The sequence below is a fragment of the Ochlerotatus camptorhynchus genome, unplaced genomic scaffold (assembly GCF_037179485.1).
Source record: "Ochlerotatus camptorhynchus isolate MF236.1 unplaced genomic scaffold, CSIRO-AGI_Acam_v1.1 ptg000289l, whole genome shotgun sequence".
In the NCBI taxonomy this organism is placed as follows: domain Eukaryota; kingdom Metazoa; phylum Arthropoda; class Insecta; order Diptera; family Culicidae; genus Ochlerotatus; species Ochlerotatus camptorhynchus.
Genome location: NW_027040778.1, coordinates 107,592 through 131,075, shown reverse-complemented (window position 1 = coordinate 131,075; position 23,484 = coordinate 107,592). Strand labels below are relative to the sequence as shown.

Here is a 23,484-nt window from a genome sequence, read left to right as displayed (position 1 = left end):
TTCAGGCTTCATTTAGACACGTTAAGTCCGATGAAGAAAAACAAATTAAATAAATTAAATTAATTAAAGATCCGACTCTAATTGAAAGGTCCCGCTATTTATACCCTTCGGAGTGTTGGAACACCCTCCAAAGGCGCGCCCTTTGTCAGTCAAAATCGGATTCCTTGGCAATAAAATCAAACAATGACACCGATACTGACCATGTCTTAACCACTTCAAACTAGGAAAAAACGAATTCAAGATTAGGAATCACATAGATGAAGACTAACTAACTCATTTTTCCTTGTTTCAAGATCATCTTCGGTGGACAAAGCTGACTCTTGTCACTATCAACAAGGCAACAAAAATCCTGTTTCCCTAGTTTGAAGTAGTCAGGACTAGTAATCGGTGGTAGATCTTACATCTCGTAACGTACCACGAAAAGGTGATCTACCCACGCTACGGGGTATAAATATTTGAAATTTTATATACTTGCTAATCTAAATATCTGATTTCCCATAGGAACGTATTTTTCACTTTTAGGACCACAATTAAATTATGAACAGAAGTAAAAAAACGAGCTAGTTATGATTTCATATAAAGAAAATTCGCCTAGAATATGTGAAAAATAACATAACAATATTAGCCGTGAAAGAATTCAAGAAAAAAATAAATAGATTAAGTAACATTGATTTTTCACTAGAAAAGCTCAAAATTACCTTTCACTCATCTGGTCATATCTCAAAAACTATTTTTCCAAATAATTTGCCTTTGGAAAAACATCAAGAAGAACAGTTTTCCTATTCTGGTGAAAATTTGACCCCCCAAAATATTAAGAAATAAAAAATCCCACGCATGGTAAAAATAGGCCATTTTTTGACAATTTGCTGGTATATTTAGCCCGTTTACTGTAGCTACTATTACAAAAGCAAAATGTGGGTACACCTATTGTTCGCCGCAACAGCCCCTTGTATCGGTTACCAGTAGTGGTAGCTAACGCGCCACATTATACCAAACGGTTGATCTGTGAACCCAAGCCATCAAACGTGATGATGGACAGATTAGAGAGAGGGAGAACAATAAGGACTGATAAGAGATATGAGATAAAAGAATGTAAACAAATCTTATCGTACATATATGATACAGTGATAGGAAAGTTAATATTTGTGAAGCAAAGCGGAAGAATTAGTTAAAATAATAAGGTGATTTATTTGAATTTATACCTACATTAAATTACTAAACATTTTATAAGCAGCTACCAGCATTCGACGGAGATTTGCGGCTACTCCAACGCAGAAAACCTTCTGCGGCTGCAGCGTAGCCTTAGAAGTTCCACCAAAGATGCAGTCAGCAGCTTTTTGCTCCACCCGTCAACGGTGCCTCAAATTTTGTCGACACTTCAGCAACTGTATGGTCGTCCGGAACAGATCGTCAACAATATGATCGCTAAGGTGAGGGCAACTCCAGCTCCACGGGCGGATCGATTGGAGACACTGGTGAGTTTCGGACTAGTGGTGCAAAACCTATGCGGCCACTTGAAAGCAGTCGGATTGGAAAGGCATTTGTCAAACCCCATCCAACAACAAGAACTGGTCGACAAACTACCAGCAACAGCGAAATTCAGTTGGGCGCTCTATCAGGAGCAGGTTCCGGTAGTTGACTTGAATGTGTTCAGCGGTTACATGGCGAAAGTGTCATCGGCAGCTAGGGGCGTAACCCAGCTTGTCAGCATTCCGCCCAAAGCTGGAAGGGAAGAGCGAAGCAAACCCAAGGAGAAGTCGTTCATAAACGCGCACATGGCAACGGAAACGGAGCAATCGAAGCATCGCGAAGAGCCAACCAGAACGAGAAATTGGGAGAAAGCGGCAGGAGAAACGCAACAGCCGAAGTATTCAAGTACACGCAGCAAATTCTGTCCGGTGTGCAAGGTTGACGGCCATCAGATTGGAAATTGTGCAGCTTTCAAAAGACTCGATTTGGACGGTCGTTGGAAGTCGGTAAAGGCAAACAAACTTTGCGCACGTTGTCTCACATCGCATGCACGTTGGCCGTGTAAGGGTGAAGTTTGCGGGATCAACGAATGCCCGAAGCGGCACCACCGTTTACTGCACTTCGAGCCACCGGTTGAATCGAAATCGGACGAAGCATCTACGAGTGCGGTGGTTACAGTACATCGTCAGATTACCTCATCAACCCTTTTTCGGATCCTTCCTGTTACCTTATTCGGTCAAAGAGGTCAGGTCAACACATATGCTTTTCTCGATGACGGATCCTCAGTGACGCTCGTGGAACGGTCGATCGCAGAGGAATTGGGTGCCGAAGGCAGAGTGGAATCGTTGTATCTTCAATGGACAGGAGGCGTTAACAAGAAGATTTCTGGATCGGAGGTTGTGAACATGGAGATATCAGAAGCTGGCGGAAACAAACGGTTCAAGGTATCGGATGTGTATACGGTGGACAACTTAGGACTTCCTCAACAAACGTTGGACTTCAAGGAACTCTCATCAAGGTTCGCTCACCTAAGGAAACTTCCGGTGAAGAACTTCGAATCCGCTGTACCAGGAATACTGATAGGGCTTAGTAATTCCCATCTGCTAGCCACTCTGAAACTCCGAGAGGGAAAGCTGAATGAGCCGATCGGGACCAAAACTAGAATTGGCTGGGCAGTATGTAGAAGCTTGGGGAAGCCAAAAACAGGTATGCTACATAGACAACTACACATATGTGCAGGACCATCGGATGTAGATCTCCACGATTACGTCCGGCATTTTTTTGATGTCGAGAGCCTAGGGGTAGCAGTTGTTCCTGCTGTGAAAGGGGTAGAAGAGCAGAGGGCATATAAGATCCTGGAAGAAACCACGCGCCGTACCAGTACTGGGAAGTATGAGACTGGTTTGCTTTGGAAGTACGACTACATTGAGTTTCCGGACAGCAGACCAATGGCGGAGCGTCGTTTTAAGTGCCTTGAAAAGCGCTTAGCTCGGAATCCGGATCTATACGACAGCGTCCGTCGTCAAATAGCAGATTTCAAATCCAAAAGTTACATACATGAAGCGACCATGCAGGAACTGGAAGGGTTTGATCTACTTCGAACCTGGTTCCTTCCTATCGGAGTAGCTTTGAATGAGAAGAAGCCTAGGAAAGTCAGAGTTATCTGGGATGCTGCATCGAAGGTTGAAGGCATATCGCTAAACTCAATGCTTTTGAAAGGTCCGGATCTCCTAACCCCGTTATTGTCCGTAATGTTCCCGTACCGGGAACGCCAAGTTGCAGTGTCAGCCGACGTCAAAGAGATGTTCCTGCAAATGCTGATTCGTGAACAGGACCGCAGCGCTTTGTTGTTTCCTTACAGAGATTCACCCGAGCTACCAATGAGCATCATGGTTTCGGACGTGGCAATATTCGGAGCGGCCTGCTCTCCTGCGCACTCCCAGTACATAAAGAACCTGAACGCAACGGACCAAGAATGGGAACTACCGAGAGGAGCAGCAGCCGTTACAAAGCGGCACTATGTGGACGACTACGTAGACAGTTTCAATACAGCGGAAGAAGCGTACGAGGTAGCCAAGTAAGTAATCGAGGTGCACCGGCGCGCGGGATTTCATATCCGCAATTGGATGTCGAGTGACAAAAGTGTGTTGGAGAAGTTAGGAGAACCTAACAGGGAACCATCATAAATCATGCTACCGGATAAGGAGGTTGGATACGAGCGAGTGCTAGGAATGGTCTGGTTGCAAGAGGAAGATGTTTTCGCATTCTCACTACAGTTTTGCGAAAGAATTCGAACCCTGGTGGAAGCTCCTGCAATTCCCACGAAGAGAGAAATGCTACGAGTCGTCATGAGTATGTATGATCCGTTGGGTTTAGTGGCTTCGTTCGTAGTACACGGAAAGATCCTGATTCAGGACGTTTGGCGGACAGACACTGAATGGGATGGCAAGGTTCCGGAGGTGATCGCGAAGCGCTGGATGGAATGGCTTATGGTACTCAAGGAGATGGATGGATTACGCATTCCACGTTGCTATTTTCCTGAATACGATGCTGATAGCTACAAATCCCTGGAGCTACACGTATTCGTCGATGCTAGCGCTCAAATTCGCGGCTGTAGGATACTTCCGCATAGTTGACAAAGGGCATATCAGGGTCGCACTAGTTTAATCGAAAACCAAAGTTGCACCCCTTAGAGGACTTTCGATACCGCGATTAGAATTGATGGCAGCTTTGCTGGGAGCTCGCTTGCGGAGAACAATAGAACGTAATCACACGCTGAAGATCCATAAAACTTTCTTTTGGAGTGACTCTTCGACAGTTTGTTCATGGATAAAATCCGATATGCGTAGGTATCGCCAATTCGTGGCCTTCAGAGTCGACGAAATACTCAGTTTATCGAGCGTCGATGAGTGGAGATGGATTTCAAACAAGGTCAACGTAGCAGACGAAGCAACCAAGTGGGAGAAAGGCCCTTCTTGCAACGTAGACAGCCGATGGTTCCAGGGACCAGAATTTCTGTATGCACAGGAGGCAGGATGGTCGATGGATCCCAACGAAGAAGGGAATATGGATGAAAGCGACAAAGAACTTCGAGCGGCGGTCGTTTGCAGTCATCTCGTCGTACAACCGGTGGTGGACGCAGAGAGGTTTTCGAAGTTTGAACGATTGCTGCATTGTATGGCGTACGTGTACCATTTCATCAACAACCTGCGTACTCCGAGTACTGAGTTAGCTGACACGGTTGGAATGACTAGACATTGACAGACAGCACAATCCGAAGTGTTTGCTGAGGAAATTACTATTTTGAAGCAAAAGCGAGGTGACCAACGTGCGTTGGGAAAGCAATTGGATCCAACAAGCGCTATTATGTTCTGCGAGTGGGAAGTCGTGCTGCAGCAGCGCAGATATTGTCTTACGATGCGAAGTTTCCTATAATTCTACCCAGAAACCATCGCATAACGGATTTGTTGTTGGACTATTACCATCGCAAATATGGACACGCAAATGGTGAAACGGTAGTCAACGAGGTGCGCCAAAAGTTCCAAGTTCCGAAATTGAGGGTTCAGCTGCGACTAATCAAGAGACGTTGCATGTGGTGCCACGTGTACAAAGCGACGCCTGTCATGCCAAAAATGGGACCGCTACCTTCGGTACGATTAGAACCATTCGTACGCCCTTTCACCTACGTGGGAGTGGACATTTTCGGCCCATATTTAATCAGGATTGGACGAAGTGCAGTGAAGCGATGGGTTTGCCTGTTTACATGTCTCACCGTTCGGGCTATTCATCTCGAGGTTGTCGCCAGTCTATCCACAGATTCCTGTAAAAAGGCGATAAGAAGGTTCATTGCGCGGCGTGGCTCTCCCCAAGAAATCTACTCCGACAACGGAACTAACTTCGTCGGAGCGAATCGGGATCTGGTGGACGAAGTCAAGAAGATCAACATCGAACTGAGCAGCACGTTCACAAATGCGGAAACTCAGTGGCGTTTTAACCCACCTTCTGCCCCTCACATGGGTGGTTGCTGGGAAAGGATGGTTCGGGCCGTAAAATCTGCTCTAGGATCGATTCCGGCAGTCCGGAAGTTGGATGAGGAATCACTAGCAACCGTGTTAGCAGAAGCGGAGAGTATGGTTAACTCGCGACCGCTCACCTACATTCCCTTGGAAACGGCTGATCACGAATCCTTGACCCCAAATCATTTTTTGATGTTAAGCTCCAACGGAGTTCGTGAGCCTGAGAAAACCCCGACGGACGATGGAATGGCCTTGCGAAATAGCTGGAATATGGTGCAACATACGCTAGATAACTTTTGGCGTCGCTGGATAGTGGAGTACCTGCCAACCATCACTCGGCGAACAAAGTGGTTTCGGGATGTAAGACCAATCAAGGAAGGCGAACTAGTATTCGTGGCAAACGAGAACGTTAGGAACCGTTGGATGAGAGGACGAGTAGTTCAGGTGATCCCAGGCAAGGATGGAGTGGTTCGCCGGGCAGAAGTACTGACGTCAAGAGGGATTCTGAAGAGACCTGCAGCGAAACTGGCTGTGCTGGACGTGGAGAATTCTGGTGACGCCAAACCCGAAGCTATGGCGACACGCGGGGGAGGATGTTCGCCGCAACAGCCCCTTGTATCGGTTACCAGTAGTGGTAGCTAACGCGCCACATTATACCAAACGGTTGATCTGTGAACCCAAGCCGTCAAACGTGATGATGGACAGATTAGAGAGAGGGAGAACAATAAGGACTGATAAGAGATATGAGATAAAAGAATGTAAACAAATCTTATCGTACATATATGATACAGTGATAGGAAAGTTAATATTTGTGAAGCAAAGCGGAAGAATTAGTTAAAATAATAAGGTGATTTATTTGAATTTATACCTACATTAAATTACTAAACATAAAACTAATTACAGGATAATAATTAGAATTTCACGAACTGTTGTGACATATATTAAACACATAAAACGGAGACTGAATTGTGAGTAAGATTACACAAATTATTTCTAAAGCTTTCTTAATATAATAAATGCATTCTAGCTTTAAGCTAATATACACTCAACTCTGAGTTGTTTTTTGCTGGAAGAATTCCAAGAAAATCTGTCGCAACACCTATAAGAATCTACATTAAAAAAAAAATCTTCAAATTGGCGTTCTAAGATCACGAATAGCTTATTTGGTTGTGGAATTATTTCTTCTGGAAGATGAGATTTATTAAAATCTCGGAAATTCAGGGTTGTAGCTCAGAAGGATCTAGGCACTTTAGAGCAAAATTAAAAAAGGCGTTTTTTCCGAATGTCAAAATAAGCGTTTTGGCCAAGTTTGGCTCAAATCGAAGACATCGACCACAGGTGGTGTACCCACTAGAGCTGGAATGATCGATATTTTTTCAATTTTTCCCCAAGGGCGCTAACCATTTCAAATTCTATATTTTTCAGATTTTTCCAGATTCAACCTATTTTTATTAATTTTTTTCTGAACATGTATATCAGAGTCGCTAGCCACTTCAAATTGAACAATTTTATTCATTTTAAATATGCTTACCAGGGGAGCAAACCACTTCAAATGTAACCTTTTCAATTTTTTCCCTGAATGTGTATATCATGGGCGCAAGCCATTTAAAATTTTACGATTTTGATGAAGGCGGGCGCAAACTTTTTTGCCTGTAGATTTGAAAACATACCTACTTAGGTTAGACAAAGAAGTGTGCGTTCTACTTTGTACTGTCGCATTAATGGCTCTTCGCTCATTTTCAACATCTATTCAAATTTCATACTGCCGTACTCTAACGGAACTATCTACCTACCCTCTTCTAAGACCATTCTCTAGTTAATAAATTATCACACTAAAGCTTCAAGTTCGATAGCATTTCCAACCAACACCTTAAAAAAACGTGTAACGACTCTTTTCACTTTTAAAAAATGTAGTCAACTCTTTTTTCAATCTTTTTACAATCAAAATAATTTACAGACCATAGGAATTCTAGTGGTACCACAGTTTTTGAAATTCATCAAGAAATGGCTAAGTTATGCCATTGAACACTTGTCGTTACACGCTTTTCGGAGGCTTCGTAGCGGGCGTAATGTTTTTTACCCACCGTATTCGGAGTGTTAATGAGTTTCACTGTGAGCAGTGGACTCCTCGCATGAACGCAAACCATAACTTGGCCTTACCGAAAATGGTTAAAAATTGTTTATAATCCCTGCTAAACTTTTACTGAAATGGTTATGGAACTTTACATGAACGTTTGTGTGATAAAGTTTTAACCTTATGTAAGTTAAGACCTGGAGGGTATTTTCGAATTTTTAAAAAAGGACGCGAACTCGTTGACGGTCGAAACAGAAGTGAAGTGTGATTTTATTTCAATTATGAGTTAAGTACAAAATGCAAACTAAGCAGCGGCTACTCGTTGACAACAGCTTGAATTCCTCACGGGTTGAATGCCTCGATGTGGTGCAGCGTCAGCGTATCGCAGGTGCTCGGTCGTCCGGTGTGCTATATTGATGATTTGGTCGATCGGGTGTTAACTACTCCCCCTTTGAAATGTTGAGCCTCCTGGGTCAACGACTGGTAGAAATGTAGGTGTCAGCAAGTGTCGGTGGTTGATATATGTAATGTAGCGGAAGAGCCTGTGGTTTTTCGTGCGGTGTACTAATGTTGATTGAAGCGGTTTGTTGACGTGCCTTAACGAAGATATAGAATCCAATTAAAATGATCAATGTTGTGGTAAACGATAATCCTCGCCACAATGACCATGATGTTACATCTGCCTTTGTCTGCAGGTATCCCAATTTGTTAATATTTTCTAAATGAAGTTGATGTATTCTGTTAATGTTAACAGTTTCGTATGTTTGAATTCTGGATATGTTTAAATCAGTTGATGGCGTGAAGAACGGTTGTTCTACGACTCGGATTATTGCGTTCGTAAAAGTGTAGTTTTGAAAGGTAATAGAACAGTTTTCTTTAACGATCAGATATGAGCCTTGTAGGTGTCTGTTCGTAGCTCCGCAGGTGTTGCGTAATGTATCGTTTACATCATTCAAAACTACTGTAGTGGTTCCCATCTCAATGACTGGAATGTGATTGTAGACTGCTTCGTATGAACAGTTGCTAGGGGATCCTATTATGACGTTGCTGATGCATCTATCGTTAGACACGTCTTTTAGTTCAGACGTTTTACAAATGGTCCAGTTTGCTAATTTTGCACAAGGTGTTGTCAAGAGATACAGGCTTGACTCACTTTTGAAGAATAATTTGCCAGGTATTATGATACGCTCTGCTCGATTAATCACGGCTTCTGCTCGAAGGTGTTGAAATGTGGTTTTGCTGAAGTTGGGGATGCCTACGATGTACAAGATGACTTCTCCATTGGTGATGACCGATGTAGTAGCAAACTGCAAGGCTTCGTCTATCAGGTGCTGGTGAATTCCTTGTGTTTCTAATCTTATTGTGATTTCTTCAGTTTCATCTGGGCTTAACAATATATTGTTTAAAATATTCAATTTTGAAAATATAATCGCATTTCTAATAGCTTCGATTTCGTCATTTATGAGATCTAAATTGAACATGATTTTAAGTGAATCTAACTCTTTTGATATTTATTTAAAGTTTTGGGAATCTAAGGAAGTAATGTCGTTCAAGTAGTTGGTCAAAGTCACAAGGCTTACATGTAATTTTTCGTTCATTTTTACTTGGTCATTATTATTGTCAACAAGGTGATTTATTGAAAATTTTATCCTTCACAAAAATCTCCTGTACTGTTTCTAACTCTGGTGGTTCTTGTCGATTTTTGTTATGAGTGCCTAATTAATTTGGTTGTTTTTCCTTTAATTTAACAATTACTTCATCATATTTTTTGTTTCTGATTTCGTCGAGTTTTTCGAGTTATTTGATTTGCCGAAAAGAATTTCCTTGGGTGTTTTTCCGGTAGTGGAATGGATTGTATCGTTATATTTGTTCACGGAAATTGTCATTAATCTTTTGCAGGGATAGGATGGGTTTAAGGATTTTAAAAATACGATATAATTCGGTAATTGTTGAATGGAAACATTCAACTTGTCCATTCACTTCAGACTTGTTGCTAGGTGTCACATAAGCTCGGATGTTCAGATCTAACATTATGCCTCTTATTTCTGGTGAAAAAAATGCTTTCTCGTTATCTGTTATCACGGCTGAAGTAATGATGTTGATGTTATAGTATGTAAGCTGCGGCTTACCTGCCAGCCTATAGCTGGCCCGATTTTACCCTGGCGGGGCGGCCTCGAGCAAGGGTACTTCCCCCAAAGACGTTCGGATTTGGGTGGGACAAAATAACAAAAAGAAATGCAATTTTAGACGTCTATTCGCTACTTATCTTTACCCTCTCCTCCTCGCTGTTGCTGCTGCTGCTCTTCGGTGGGGCCCTTCGACGACGGTATGGCGGCGGTTCTGCTGCTACAAAGCCCGGCTAGCTCAGTCGGTAGAGCATGAGACTCTTAATCTCAGGGTCGTGGGTTCGAGCCCCACGTTGGGCGCCAATTGTAAGTCGTGGCTTACTTGCCAGCCTATAGCTGGCCCGATTTACCCCGGCGGTGTGGCTACGAGCAGAGTACTTCCCCCAAAGACGTTCGGATTTGGATGGATTGATAAGAAAAGAAAAAGAAAAATACAATTTAAGACGTCTATTAGCCTCTAACCGTTCCCTTTTCTCCTCGTTGTCCTCGGTGTCACTCGGTGGGACCCTTCGACGATAGCGGCGGCGGTTGCAGATCGTACTGCTTCACGTTAGCTGCGTAGCAGCGGTCCTTGGCGTTTAGCGGGGGGGATGAGCAAGGCTCCTTTATCGGAACCCCCTTGGCGACGATGGTAACGAATCACCGGACCAACTACTCGCCGTAGATGGTCCCGGTAGTCACCGCAGCGCACTACCCAGGCGAACGCTCCTTCGGTTCTGCCTGCTTCGTCCCTTCTTGGCTCTTAACTGCGGTGGCGAGACTGGCTCTACTGGCTGAGCCACCGCAGTGAGGACGGTGGGTGTTCGGGGATCCTTGGGGTTTAGCCGGGAAGTGGAAAAATCCTCGAAATTTAGCTTCCCTTGGCGGCGATCCGACACCCTTCACTTCAGCTCACGAACCACGGCACTTTTCAAGAAAGTTACGAGCCACGGTTTTTGCCCGGTCCGTTTAAGTAAAAACGAGAGTTGGAGTGCCGTTTTCGTGGCATGTGTCAGCTGGAGGGATAATTCCCAGTATCGTCGCGTGAAAGTGTCGTCGTTTCCTTGAAAAGTGCCGTGGTTCGTGAGCTGAAGTGGAGGGTGTCGGATCACCGCCAAGGGAAGCTAAATTTCGAGGATATATATATTTCCTGAAGTTGTCCGAGAATAGTTTCAGATGTGTATAGACCAGTAAGCTTACTCGGAATGAAGAACTCTTTTATAATTGTTGTTAGAATTTGTTCTGTAAATCGAGTTCGCCTAATGAAAATTCTTTTGTAACCGGGAAAGGGTGTCGTCACTGTCGTTTCGGGGTTCGTGTTTGTCTGTTCAAGGATAATTGAAAGTCGAAATGCATTTAGTGGAGCTTCGGTTGAAATTATGTAGTTACTATCATCGTCTTCGGCCGAATGTTGTGTTGGGGTGTGTGAATTTATCTGAACTCTACTTAAAGCGTCTTCAACAACATTTGTCCGTCCAGGTTTATATATTATCTGGTAGTAGTGTTCCTCCAAAAACGACTTCCAGCGTTTTAATTTGGCATTGGTGTTTTTTGACGATAGAGAGAAAGTTATCGGTTGATGATCTGTTATTACTGTGAATTTTTGACCGTAGATGTAGTTCCTGAAAACTTTCAAGGCCCAGTAGATAGCAAGCATTTCTTTTTCTGTGGCTGAGAAGTTTTCCTCGGACTTGTTTGATGTCCGAGAGGCAAAGTGAATGGGTTTATCTTTTCCCATTTCGCCTTGACTAAGAACTGTTCCTATGGCATAATTAGAAGAGTCTGTGGTTATAAAAAATGGTTTGTTGAAATTTGGATATGTTAAAATATCACTAGAGGTGAGTATAGTTTTGAGTTTATCGAAAGCTTCTTTCTCTGTATCTTCAAAGCTAATTTTATTATTTGATGAAGGGTCTCTCTCCCCTCTGAATAGATTTGTAAGAGGTTTTGCTATTCTAGCAAAATCTTTCACAAATCTTCGGTAATATCCAACTAGACCCAAAAATCCTCTTAATTCCTTGATCGTTTTTGGATCAGGCCATTTCTCTATTGTTTCGATTTTATTTATGTTTGGTTTAATTCCATTTTCAGTAATTACGTATCCTAGAAATTCTAACGATTTTTTCAAAAATTCTGACTTATCGGGTTGGCCTTTCAGATTCGCTTCCTATAGTATTTTTTAAATGGTTTCCAAATTTTGCATAGCCGCTTCCAATGGTTTTCCGAAAACAACGACATCGTCCATGTACACATAACAGATTTCGCCTATGTGTTCACGTAATACGTCGTCCATTGCACTATGGGGCATTTTCATACAACCAGGCGGACAAAAATATTTCTATTATTTTTTCAAATTTCTGCTATTATTCTTGGTTTGTTTCATCAATATAAGGTGTGCGTTATCACTTTTCAACATTTTCACGACCAACTTTTGAAAAGGGCCTAACTTTTGATTAATTAAAATTTAATTTTTACGATTTTATAACGGTTACAGTTTCAAGCTTGTTTTCAGAGAATAAAATCTATTGAACAAAGACAACCTACCATGGTTTTATTGGGGGAAACACCGTAAAAAATAATAAACCTTTTTTTTTAAATATATATTTTTTTTTCAACAAATCTTCTGTAAAAAAAAATACAAAAAGCCATGATACAATAATCAAAATCAAATATGTTTCAACGAATTTCTTTTTGTTCCTCTGTTACAATATCATCATGAACAAATTCTTCTTCAATTTCATCGACTGCTTTCAAAAGTTCCTCCAAGGCATTGAAGTTATTAGTAACGACTACTGAATCACTTACAGAATTTTCAAATATCATGAAACTTTTCACGATGTCGGGATTTTTCTGTCGTCTTTTTGCCATCCAAATCGAACTGATCAGTGGGTCCGATTCATTAATGGCACGAATAAAGACATCATGTAAATTTTCTACTCTTGATCGTTTTCTTGCATGATGGGTTCGATATTTTTTCAATTGTTTATGTTGACTTTCTGCTGCCTCTTCCGCTAATGAACCAAGTGGTGCTGGTGAATGTATGATTATTTCTCCGGCATGAGTGAGAACTTTATGCACGGTTGCAGGAATTTTGTACCAATCATACAATTTAAGATAGAGCCTATATGTGTCCTTGCAATATGCATCAAATTTTTCCGGGTGTATTGGCTCTTGGCAGTTAATAGCAATTAATATATTCCGGAGTCTGAAAATTAACTCTTCATCAATGTTCAGCACGGAGCTTAAAAGCTTGGGATTTCCAAATGCTCTTCGACAAACGTTTCCTGTAGTACTGGTACCTGCTCCACCCGATCGTGGTTGATCTACTCTTACTCCAAATTTTTCGTAAAGCTGTGTCGTCACATGTTTTTTTCTTTGTTCATATAGTTCTTTGAACGGTTTTGTTACCTTCCATTTTTTGATATCCATTCTGTATGCAATATGCAAAAGGCATTCGAAAAATCTTATCCAAGCATGAAGTGGAGATATACCATAATGCAAGGCTTCTTCGTTTGATATAAATCCTTCCTCGAATTTCTCTGCATCATTCATTACATTTGGTGTTGCCCCACATATTGGACAATTCTGCATCGACGAATTTCCAGTGATATAAGTTAAGACTTTTCCGTCTATCATACTGAGGACAAAATCAAAATCAACAAGTATAAACTTTTCGTTTGAGAGTTCAATTTTCACTGGCGTTAGTTCACTCATTTCTTTTTCTACATCCTGTTTTGTAGCCAGAATAACTTCTTTACTCTCTTTAATGAATTTAAGGATGAATGGCCTACAAAATCGAATACTTTGAGGCATGGGATTAAACCACATAATTTCCTTTCGATCATTGTACATGAACAACTGAATTGGTGTTAAAGTGGACGAAAATACATCTGAATCGTCCTGACATCCTTCTGGTAGCACTTGATGATATTGCGAATATCCAGTTGATCCGTCCATACCCCAGCTACATAGAAGAACCAGTTCCGTAGAAACTAGATCGTTGCTATCCATATACTCGTTGAGCTCTGCATCAATTATTTGGACGATTCGTTTCACTGTATTTTCCATCAGCGCCTGGAGTTTCACTCTTATTTCGATGAATTCACTAGGAGGGGCGCATATTTTTTTCACTGCTCCGATCACATAGTAAGGTGGAAATCTTGAAGGTGATTCACTATGTATTACTTTCTTATTGAAATCTACTCAATCCAGCCTCGATAAGTACACTAAAAGCCTCTTCTGGTGACATCATTCCTCGTTGATCAGTTAGTTGAGCCAGCATGGTTTTAGAGCTTTTTTGGTTTTTAAAATATGCCCAATAACTTTAACTAAATTAAAATCCTTTCGATTATAAGCGGTCCGTCTTGCAAATAACAAAGCTTTCTCGATGGTATCGAATTTTGGATCAATTGCTTCTTTATCGATGACGCGACGTTTTCCTCTTTCACTCAAATCCAAAAAAGGTTTTGAAGGTCGTCCACGTTTTGTTCCCGAGGCCGAGGTTGAGGCAACACATTGCTCCTGTTCGATGAATTCCTCGATGCCAAATTCTCCATCAAGCCAATTTCGAAATTTCGTGCGATTAGCTTCATGCCATTTGTTGATGTATTTAGTAACGATTTTATGGATCTTTTCATCGAGACGTTTAGGTTTTTCCACCGAGATGTTATAATTTTCACAAATGAATTCAATGGCTCTGTGAAAATTGTCACTATGGCTTAATTTTGCGTCTAATAGATTAATAATGGTTCTATTATCCATGCTCACACTTGGTCTCAACCGTAAATTTGAATTACACTGTAGTAGTTTAAATAAAAGCTACACAAAATACACTATGGCTTCAAATTGACACTACAGTAGGTTAAGCACAGACTTAGGTATAAATTAAACTCATCCGCGCATATGCGTAGGTACATACTTACGCATATGCTTCTATAATCGTCATAACACAGGTACTTACTTTAGAATAAAGCATAAACGAAAGTAGTTTTACCTTCATCCAACAGTGAACTTTATGATAATGATGACTTCTTTTTGTACAAAAGCTTAAGCCCTTCTTAAAAGTAGGCAATGAAATATTATAAAATGTTCTTTAACAATATATTTCGACTATACCAACCGAATATAACTCCAAAAGTTGCAAAATAATTGTTGAAAAAGTTTGTTTCCAAGCCGGCTCTTGTACAATTTGAAATCTCCCATAATAAGCGAAAATTTTCAAATCGCTCATATTTCCAATGGGGCAGGTTGGGGCAGACAAACTCTTCAGTACTTGTTAGAGTACACTCAAAACTTCATCCAGAGCTGAGAATTAGCCTGGGAATGTGCGAGACTCGAAAGTTTGTGATCAATAAAGTTAAATTTTCATTAATTTTCAATTATTTTTTTTCTATTTTTATTTTTAAATTTTTTTTGTCTTCATCAAATTTCCAAATGGATTTTATTTTCGGAAAGCTTATTAAATTACCTCTCCAACGATGTATAATGATGTGGTAGTTATATGATAAATAGTGGATGAAATTTTATTTGAGTGGTAGTGTATTTTTGCGGCAAAATTTGTACTTTTCTTACTCTTTTTTGACTTCGACATCCGATATCTCAGAAACTAAAACTGCTAGAAGCTTGAAACTTTCAGATTCTCTTAGTTGAAATGTTTACAAAAATAACGAAATAAGGATTAGTGAAAGTCGATTTTTTGATTTTTGACCGCCTGATATCTGATAGTGCATTGCCCTTTGGAAAATTGCTGGAGCGTTTTTTAAACCAAATGGCATACGAACAAACTCGTATTTGCCATGGTTTACCGAAAATGCCGTTTTTTCGATGTCTCTGGGATTCATCTTTATTTGATGGAACCCAGAGGCTAGATCCAAGGTAGTAAAATAACGGTTTCCACCGAGTTGATCAAGTATGTTCGAGATTTCAGGTATCGGATACTTGTCTGAAATTGTTTTTTGGTTTAATTTCCGATAATCTATGACGAACCGAAATTTCTTCTTACCTGACGCATCCATCTTCTTTGGAACAATCCAAACTGGTGAGTTCCAAGGAGATCTAGATGGTCGAATGATTCCGTCATCTAATAATTTTGAAATTTGTGCATTAACTTCTTCCTTATATGCGACAGGATAAGGATAGGATTTTTGGTAAATAGGAATATCATCTTCTGTACGTATATGACATTCCACATTTGTAGTACATGATAATCGATTATCAGGGTTGTGAAAGACTTGTTTTATTGAATTTAAAACTGGGACTAACGCACTTTGTTCTTCTTCGGAGAGGTGTGAGGTTCTAATATTTGAAGTTAGGTTTACTTGGTTTATTTTACGTCGATTAGGGGAGGGAAAATAAAAATGTAAGGGAATGTTGAGAGTTGCGTCATTGCCAAACACTTGTAGGATCGATGAACCAGAAATGTGATTAAAATATTTTCCGAAAATTAATTCGGTTCCGATCAAACCATCGCAAAAGGTATGAAAGTCAAAAACCAAAAAATCTTATGGTTCACATCTTACGGGTTCAAATAACGAAAGATGTACCATTTCCGAGATAACGCTTTTCCCAGTTACTCCTTTAACAGGTTCATCTGGTATTTTTAGAATAGGTGTACCAGAGTGGTACGCCCAGTGTTTTGAAATTAAATTTACATTTGCGCCACAGTCGATAAGCAGTTTCATTTCACTCTTTGCCGTAGGGACTTTGATGTACGGAAGGGGAGAGATTTTGGCTTTCAATCGAACCATTTGCTCACCCATTCCGTATCGTTCTCTAAAACATTTACGTTTTTCTCATTTTCCTCATCTTGGAGTCCTGTTAATTCTTACAGTTCGAAAGTTTCTATTTCTTCAGCAAAATTCAAATTTCTCTCTTGAAATATCTTCGAGTTGATGGGCAACTCGTTTTGTAGGTGGATTATTAGCCTGCATAGACTGGGATGTTGGTCTTGCAGTTTTGAAGTTTGGTCGATTGCCGTAATTTAGCATGCGGGATTGAATTGATTTATCTATGTCCATTGGCTCAGGTTTAGGTTGCTGTTGGTAGAAGGTCCTATTTGGGGCAAAAACATTTGTATTTTGCGGTCGGAATGGAGGTTGATGTTGAGTTTGGAAGGAATATGGTTGTTTGTTATGGGAATGTGTTTGGAAAGGAGTTTGATGGTTGGTTTGGACAGGATATGGTTGCCTAAAGTTTATTGGTGGAGGTTGGTAATGGTTTCTAGGTGGAGGTGGTGGAGCATTTGGATGGTATCTATTTGTTGGAACAGGTCTGGGTGGTGGACCTGGAATGTTACCACGAGGAGCTGGGATTGGTGCCAAAGGATTAGATTTGAAGGGAGCACTACGAGCATTTAGATTCAAAAATTCTACGCAGTAGTAGTGATTTTAGTTTGTAATTTTTGCAGAATAATGACAGAGGTTCACCTAAACCTCGGATGAACGTGTCGAGGGCCATCATGTTATAAAGCTTGATTAGGGCTGCCTCATGCCCTTTCCAAGTTTCGTCTGTAGAGATTGCGGAGCTGATCAATGTTATCATCTCGCGCACTCTACTGTAGTACGTTTCAATGGTTTCTTGCGGTCTTCTTGACATGACCTTTAACTGGTTGTCAAGCGTCATCAGATCGCGTTTGTCAGCGTAGTATAGTCTTAAAACATCTTTTATCTCACTCCAATCGTTTGGAGTGTTATTTGAAATGAGGATATCGTTTGCTTCGTTTTTTATTTTTCGTCTTACGGTCTTCATCACGAGATGGTACTCGTAACTATCCCGAAAGTCATTGAATAATTCAAGGCAATCTTCAACGTCGAGGATCCATGTAGAAAGATTTCGTGCGTTGCCATTAAAATCGGGTAAATCTTTAATGATACTAGGAATTTTACCTCTGTCGAGGAACCCTACGTTTGCGTCAATCGCATATCGTGGAGCTGGACGCGGTACGTTTGGAATGGGAACGGGATTTGGAACAACTAATCGTGCGGGTTGTAGGATTGGATGTAGGTTAGCTGGATTTGCCATTTTTTGGAAAATTTAAGATAACACTGCTAATTTCACTTCACTTCACTCACTTTTTTATTGATTTTTTGTTTGTTTTGAGTTAGTAGCGCGCCTATCTGTGATATTCTAGCGGGTCACTTACGGGTGGTCCGGTTTCGCCGCTGTGTTATTAGTATTCGATTTCGCGTTTGTATGGTTTTGAATTTAGATGGTTAAAGTTTGGAGAATTGTTATGTTAGTTTGCGGTATTTTTTTGTGATATTTCAGGGGTTTGGATACTGTGGGTCAGTCCGCCTCCCTCTGAATTAGTATGCGATTATTTTTTACGCACTAGCAGCTTACGGTGCGGTTTTGGCTTAAAACTATTTCTTTATGTGTTAAATTGATACTCACAGTAGCAGCAGGAGCAGGGTTTTCATTTCCTGTCGGTGGCAGCGATAAACTCCAATAACCACTGGTACGGGTAGCGGGTGTTCTTTTCCAGTGTACCTATTCGCCGATTCCAAAGACGCAAGTCGCTGATTTGACAGCAAGTGGAGTTAGATCCGGTCGTTTGGCTCCTCAAAGGTGGCTCAGGGCAGCTTCGTGATTAGACACTTATACAATTACTGGATAAAACGGTCCCGACTTCGGGCGCCAGTTAAGACCTGGAGGGTCTTTTAGAATTTTTAAAAAAGGACGCGAACTCGTTGACGGTCGAAACAGAAGTGAAGTATGATTTTATTTCAATTATGAGTTAAGTACAAAATGCAAACTAAGCAGCGGCTACTCGTTGACAGCAGCATGAATTCCTCACGGGTTGAATGCCTCGATGTGGTGCAGCGTCAGCGTATCGCAGGTGCTCGGTCGTCCGGTGTGCTATATTGATGATTTGGTGGATCGGGTGTTAACTTGTATTCAGGTTCTTTGGAAGTGAACCTTTCAAATAATGGGTTGTTAAGAACCATTACTATTCAAAATAGTTGTTCTGTCCATAAAATTTTCGGAAAGAAAACTATTTTAGAATTTTTTTTACTAATGGTTTAGTAAGGTTAATTGATGGTTTTGTATTGTCGGTCAACTTTACGTGGAATATATAGCGAATTGGTAATCATAAATGTACTGACTACCATAGCCATTACCATTAAAATTCTCAAACCTTAAGTAAAAAGGTTCAAATGTAGTTTTCTTTCCGAAAATGTAGGGACAAAACAACTATTTTGAATGGATGGTTCATAACAACCCATTATTGGAAGGTTCATTTAAAAAAAACATAATACATAAGGTTAAACTTTTATACACAAACGTTTATGTAAAGTTCCATAACCATTTTAGTTAAAGTTTAGCAGGGATTATAAATAATTTTTAACCATTTGTGGTAAGGTCAAGCAATGGTTCGCATTTATGCGGGTCCTCCTTTCAACGCGTCGCCTAAAGGGATCAACTGGAGCGAAAATAAGGGAAAAGCGTGAGATCATATCAAGCTGAACATTGCATTAGGCCCTAAGTAACGTTGATCGATTCTCTTCATCGACATTCTCTTTCGTTATTAACTTGAGCACAAAGCCGTTTCTTGTTGTATTTGTCGTATTACATGCTAGATAAAAGCTTCTTTTATCGATCTGTGTACTGAAAATGGCTGGGAATGTCTTTACATGGCCGTGGAGTTACAAAGAGAAAGTCGACGAAGCGAATCTGTCAATGTTACTTAGGACCTAATGTAATGTTCAGCTTGATATAACTGTTCAACGCAAGGTGGTCCCATTTTCATCATATATCCAAACTACGTATGTGGTAATTCTGTATTTGCAGTAATGCTCGTACTTTCAAGTAACAATACTTACTAAACTAAATAAATTAGCTAAACAAAAGCTTTATGAAATGGTTCAAACAAGTTGTCCCATCATACAACAACCCCAGGTTCTTACATAGCAGTCATAAAATTCGTTTTTCTCGATTTGCTGATGTGTACTATGGGGCGAACTTGCCGTAAGTGGATCCTTTCCCGGTAATAAAGCTATCGAAAAGAAGCAGAAGTTTCCTGCAAACACAATTCCTGCAGACGAGTACACTTCAGTGATTGTCCACCGGCACTGCGCTGGTCGGTCGTGGAAGGAGATTAATTGGAAAAGTTAATGTTTCCCTAATGCTACCTTCCGGTATGGCAAAGGGTACGGGGACGAATATTTTAGCTGGTACCGAGTTTCTGTCGCATAGCCCTGAGTAACTCGGGAAAACTTTATCCTTTACCTGTAATTTTTCGCTGCGGTAAATGATTGCAACCAGGATGACAAACGAGACCTCGCAAGTTCATCAATAAATTTCCGTCATAAAAAAGCCGTAGATCATCAATCAGTTTTTTTTTTGTTGTTTCAATTCTGGTTGAAATTATTTTTCCGTTCATAGCTGATGAGCGAACGTTTTTGGTAGCGGTGGGTTTTTGTTGAAGTGCTTCACTTGAACATACAGCTATTCCCAGAAGAACGCGTTACCCACTGAGTTCTACTCACCAATTTTTCTCGATGGATTTTAAACCAGTATCAGTGGAGAGCTTGTCACTCACAGAAAATCAGAGCTATTGGCTTAAAACCAGCCGAGAAAAATCGGTGGGTAGAACTCAGTGGGTAACGCGTTCTTCGGAGGAAAGCTGAAGTAACAGTTGGAAGCCCACATTAATTAATGCACATCGTGGCTAACGTTTACCAAACCATAAAATGCAGCATACTTTCTCGTGCGGATTCCTAATTGAAAAGGGAACATTTTCTGTTACAGAACGTGGCAAAACAAAATGCCATATGTTGTTATGACTGAGATCATTGTGGAGCAAAGTGTAATTACGGCTTAAGCATGTTCTGTTTCATTCAGTTTGGTCTGGAATTAACTTTCAAAATAAAGCAATCCGGAGAAACGCAAATCCTGTTTACAACGTGCCAACAACAACAACAATAACAACAACCAACGAACAGCTCAATGAAAATCCCATTAATTTTCCACCCGAAATTTTTCGTTCAATTTCTGATGGAAGCATTTTTCATGTTTTTTTCCGCGCACTGATTTTCTTTGTCTTGTTCTTTATTCTCTCTCCCCGTGAAATTCAATGTTTCCAGGAATAGTCTTGCCCAATTTACCTTTAGCAGTGGAAGCACCAGGCGGATACCGCAGCGGAGGGTGAGTACCTGTCTAGCTGGCTATTGTTTGTGCGCTTTTGTTGATGTTGTCGCGGGCAGAAGGTGTGTCCTTTTTGATTGGTATTATTATTATTTTTTTCCTTAATGATGCGTGATGTGGTTTGGTCAGATGATTCATTGAGAATTTCACTGGCCAAATCTTGCTGGTTGCTGCGTTGTGTGCGCCGTGCAACAATTCAAGATGAACATTTCAAAAAGTGCTATCTGCATGGATCGACTTTCTTTAATTGCTTTAAATGCCTTTAACGCGAAGCTTACCACTACGGTAATAGTTTTTGTGACGCGTTTTGGAGATAAATTCATGATTTCAAATAGAATGAATGGCTGCGTAATGAAAAAATAGCTCATGATATCATCAATACTATTCATGGTGTATTTTAATAACATGAAAACACGCTATGTTCATGGAATTATGAGTCATTTATCTCATTTCAGAGATTGGATTTGTTCCCATGTAGATTCATCATTCAAGATTCCATCAGAATTAGCTGGAAAACTTATGAATACTCCCTGAACAACCTACAGTATTGAAAGAATATTTGAATTTTTAAACAGTTGGAGATTATCAGAACTTGATCAACCTGAAGTCTAGGAAAAATATCCAGAGAATACTAATATCTTCGTCTATATGGACATCTTTTGAATATTTCCTGCTGTCTAGGAAGGATGTCTGAAAGAATATCCTGTATATTATGCAACGTTTCGAACATCTACAAAACTCCCATAAGTTTTACAAAATATCCTCCACTTCTACGAAGTTCCCTGAATTTATTCCAAACGCCATATTTTCTATCTCTCTTAGTTCTTAGACATCCACAAATATTATTGAACATGTGGAAACCTCCTTGAAGTCTTACAAAGTTCTCAAAATTTTCAAGCATTTTATGGAAATTTTTTGAAGTTAGATCGCAATGTTCCACGAACGAATTCGATATGATTGAACTCAACTTTACCTATTTAATGAATCCACAATTTAAATAAAGAATCAATTAGCTACATAATCGAGGTTATTTGAGCATACAAGAGCTATAAAAACAAGTCTCAATGAATAATTCTTGAAATAACAAAACTCTGCAAAAGTAAAACAAAATAAAAACATTGACCATTGCACAGTGGTACAGAATGCAGATTTAGGTGGAATGATATGTTTTGAGTCTGAAATTTAAACTTTAGACTAAAAGTATCTTCTACAAAGCTGTTCCTTATAGTTAGGCCCTCATTTTTATGACAATGAATTCTAGGGTGGTTCCTATTATCATTAAAATCAAAAATCTAACTTTTTTGTTTGGATAAATTAGGTTATACATTTCTGGGCAAAGTTATAGCTGAGCTAATTTCAAGCAACTTTGTTGAAAATAACTTTTTTCTATCTCTTAAATTGGCTGATTTAGAGCTATTTTCTTGAATTGAGTTAGGGTGGCTCTTAAAAAACAGTTTTTTTTGCTCTATTTTTCTTATTTCCAATTTCTCAGCAAAGGTGTCTTGCGATAACTTTCAGATCATAAAAGGCGCGAATTTTTGCTGCACAAAGCTTGTCAATATCTTTCGCCGATCAAGAGTTATTGACGTTTTATACTAAAAATATGCACTTTTCAAATGTTAATATCTCTGGTTGGGGCAAACAAAAAAAAAAGTTTTTTTTACAGCATTTTAAAGGGCGTATGTTATTCTCAATAATATGAGAAAATTGGAAGAATGTTATTTTTTAAACTCGTATAAAATCAATTTGAATTTATTCATATTTTTTACTATATTTGAGTATATATTTTTTTATTAGAAGAGATACAGGCAACAAATTCAGTTATAAAACATTCGTCTTAAAGAGTTTTAAAAGTCTCTAGAAGATAACTTTCATGAGAATTTTCCACCCTAACTCAATTCAAGAAAATAGCTCTAAATCGGCCAATTTAAGAGATAGAAAAAAGTTATGTAGAACAAAGTTGCTTGAAATTAGCTAAACTATAACTTTGCCGAAGAATGTATACCTTAATTTATTCAAACAAAAAAGTTATTTTTTTTATTTTAATGATAATAGGAACCACCCTAGAATTCATTGTCATAAAAATGAGGGCCTAACTATAAGAAACAACTTTGTAGAAAAGACTTTTAGTCTAAAGTTCCAATTTCAGGCTCAAAACATATCATTCCACCTAAATCTGCATTCTGGACCACTGTGCATTGCCAAACCCAAGTAACAATTCTGGTTTTATAAGGGTTCTGTAGACCATGATTTAAACTTGTAGAATGCTATAAAACCTCAATAAAACTTGCAATGTTGCTTGGGAATGCGCCAACTGTGATGGCGCTCATCAAGGGTCCGACAAACAGTGCACCAAACGCGAAGATTTCAAGCGGATCCGAAAGCAGGCGTCCCCAAGAAATCAACCAGGACGTAAGAAGGACAATACGCCGGCATTCAGAGTGGAGGATTTCCCAGGATTTCAGTATGGTGTCTAAACCGATAACTGTCGTCACATGAAACGCATGCTCTGTAAGAGCAAAAAGAATCGAGCTTGCTGACTTCCTCCGCAAGCATAGTATCGACGTGGGCCTCCTAACAGAGACCCATCTTAAATCCGGTGACAGCTTTTGGTTGCCTGATCACCACATTATCCGGCTTGATCGTATCGACACCAGGGGGGTGGTGTTGCAAT

The 23,484-nt window shown here is 40.0% G+C and overlaps 1 protein-coding gene and 1 non-coding gene across 2 annotated transcripts in view; both read left to right on the top strand.

Annotated features, from left to right (window-relative positions):
- The window catches only part of LOC135706708 (relaxin receptor 2-like), a 291,102-nt gene that overhangs the window by 254,601 nt on the left and 13,017 nt on the right, over positions 1–23,484 (top strand). Inside the window, exon 20 of the mRNA XM_065228358.1 lies at positions 20,750–20,810. Within this exon, the coding sequence (XP_065084430.1) occupies positions 20,750–20,810 (61 nt within the window). The remainder of the gene's footprint in view (positions 1–20,749; positions 20,811–23,484) is intronic.
- TRNAK-CUU (transfer RNA lysine (anticodon CUU)) lies at positions 9,914–9,986 on the top strand. Its single transcript has one exon. It is a non-coding gene; the product is annotated as a tRNA-Lys (tRNA).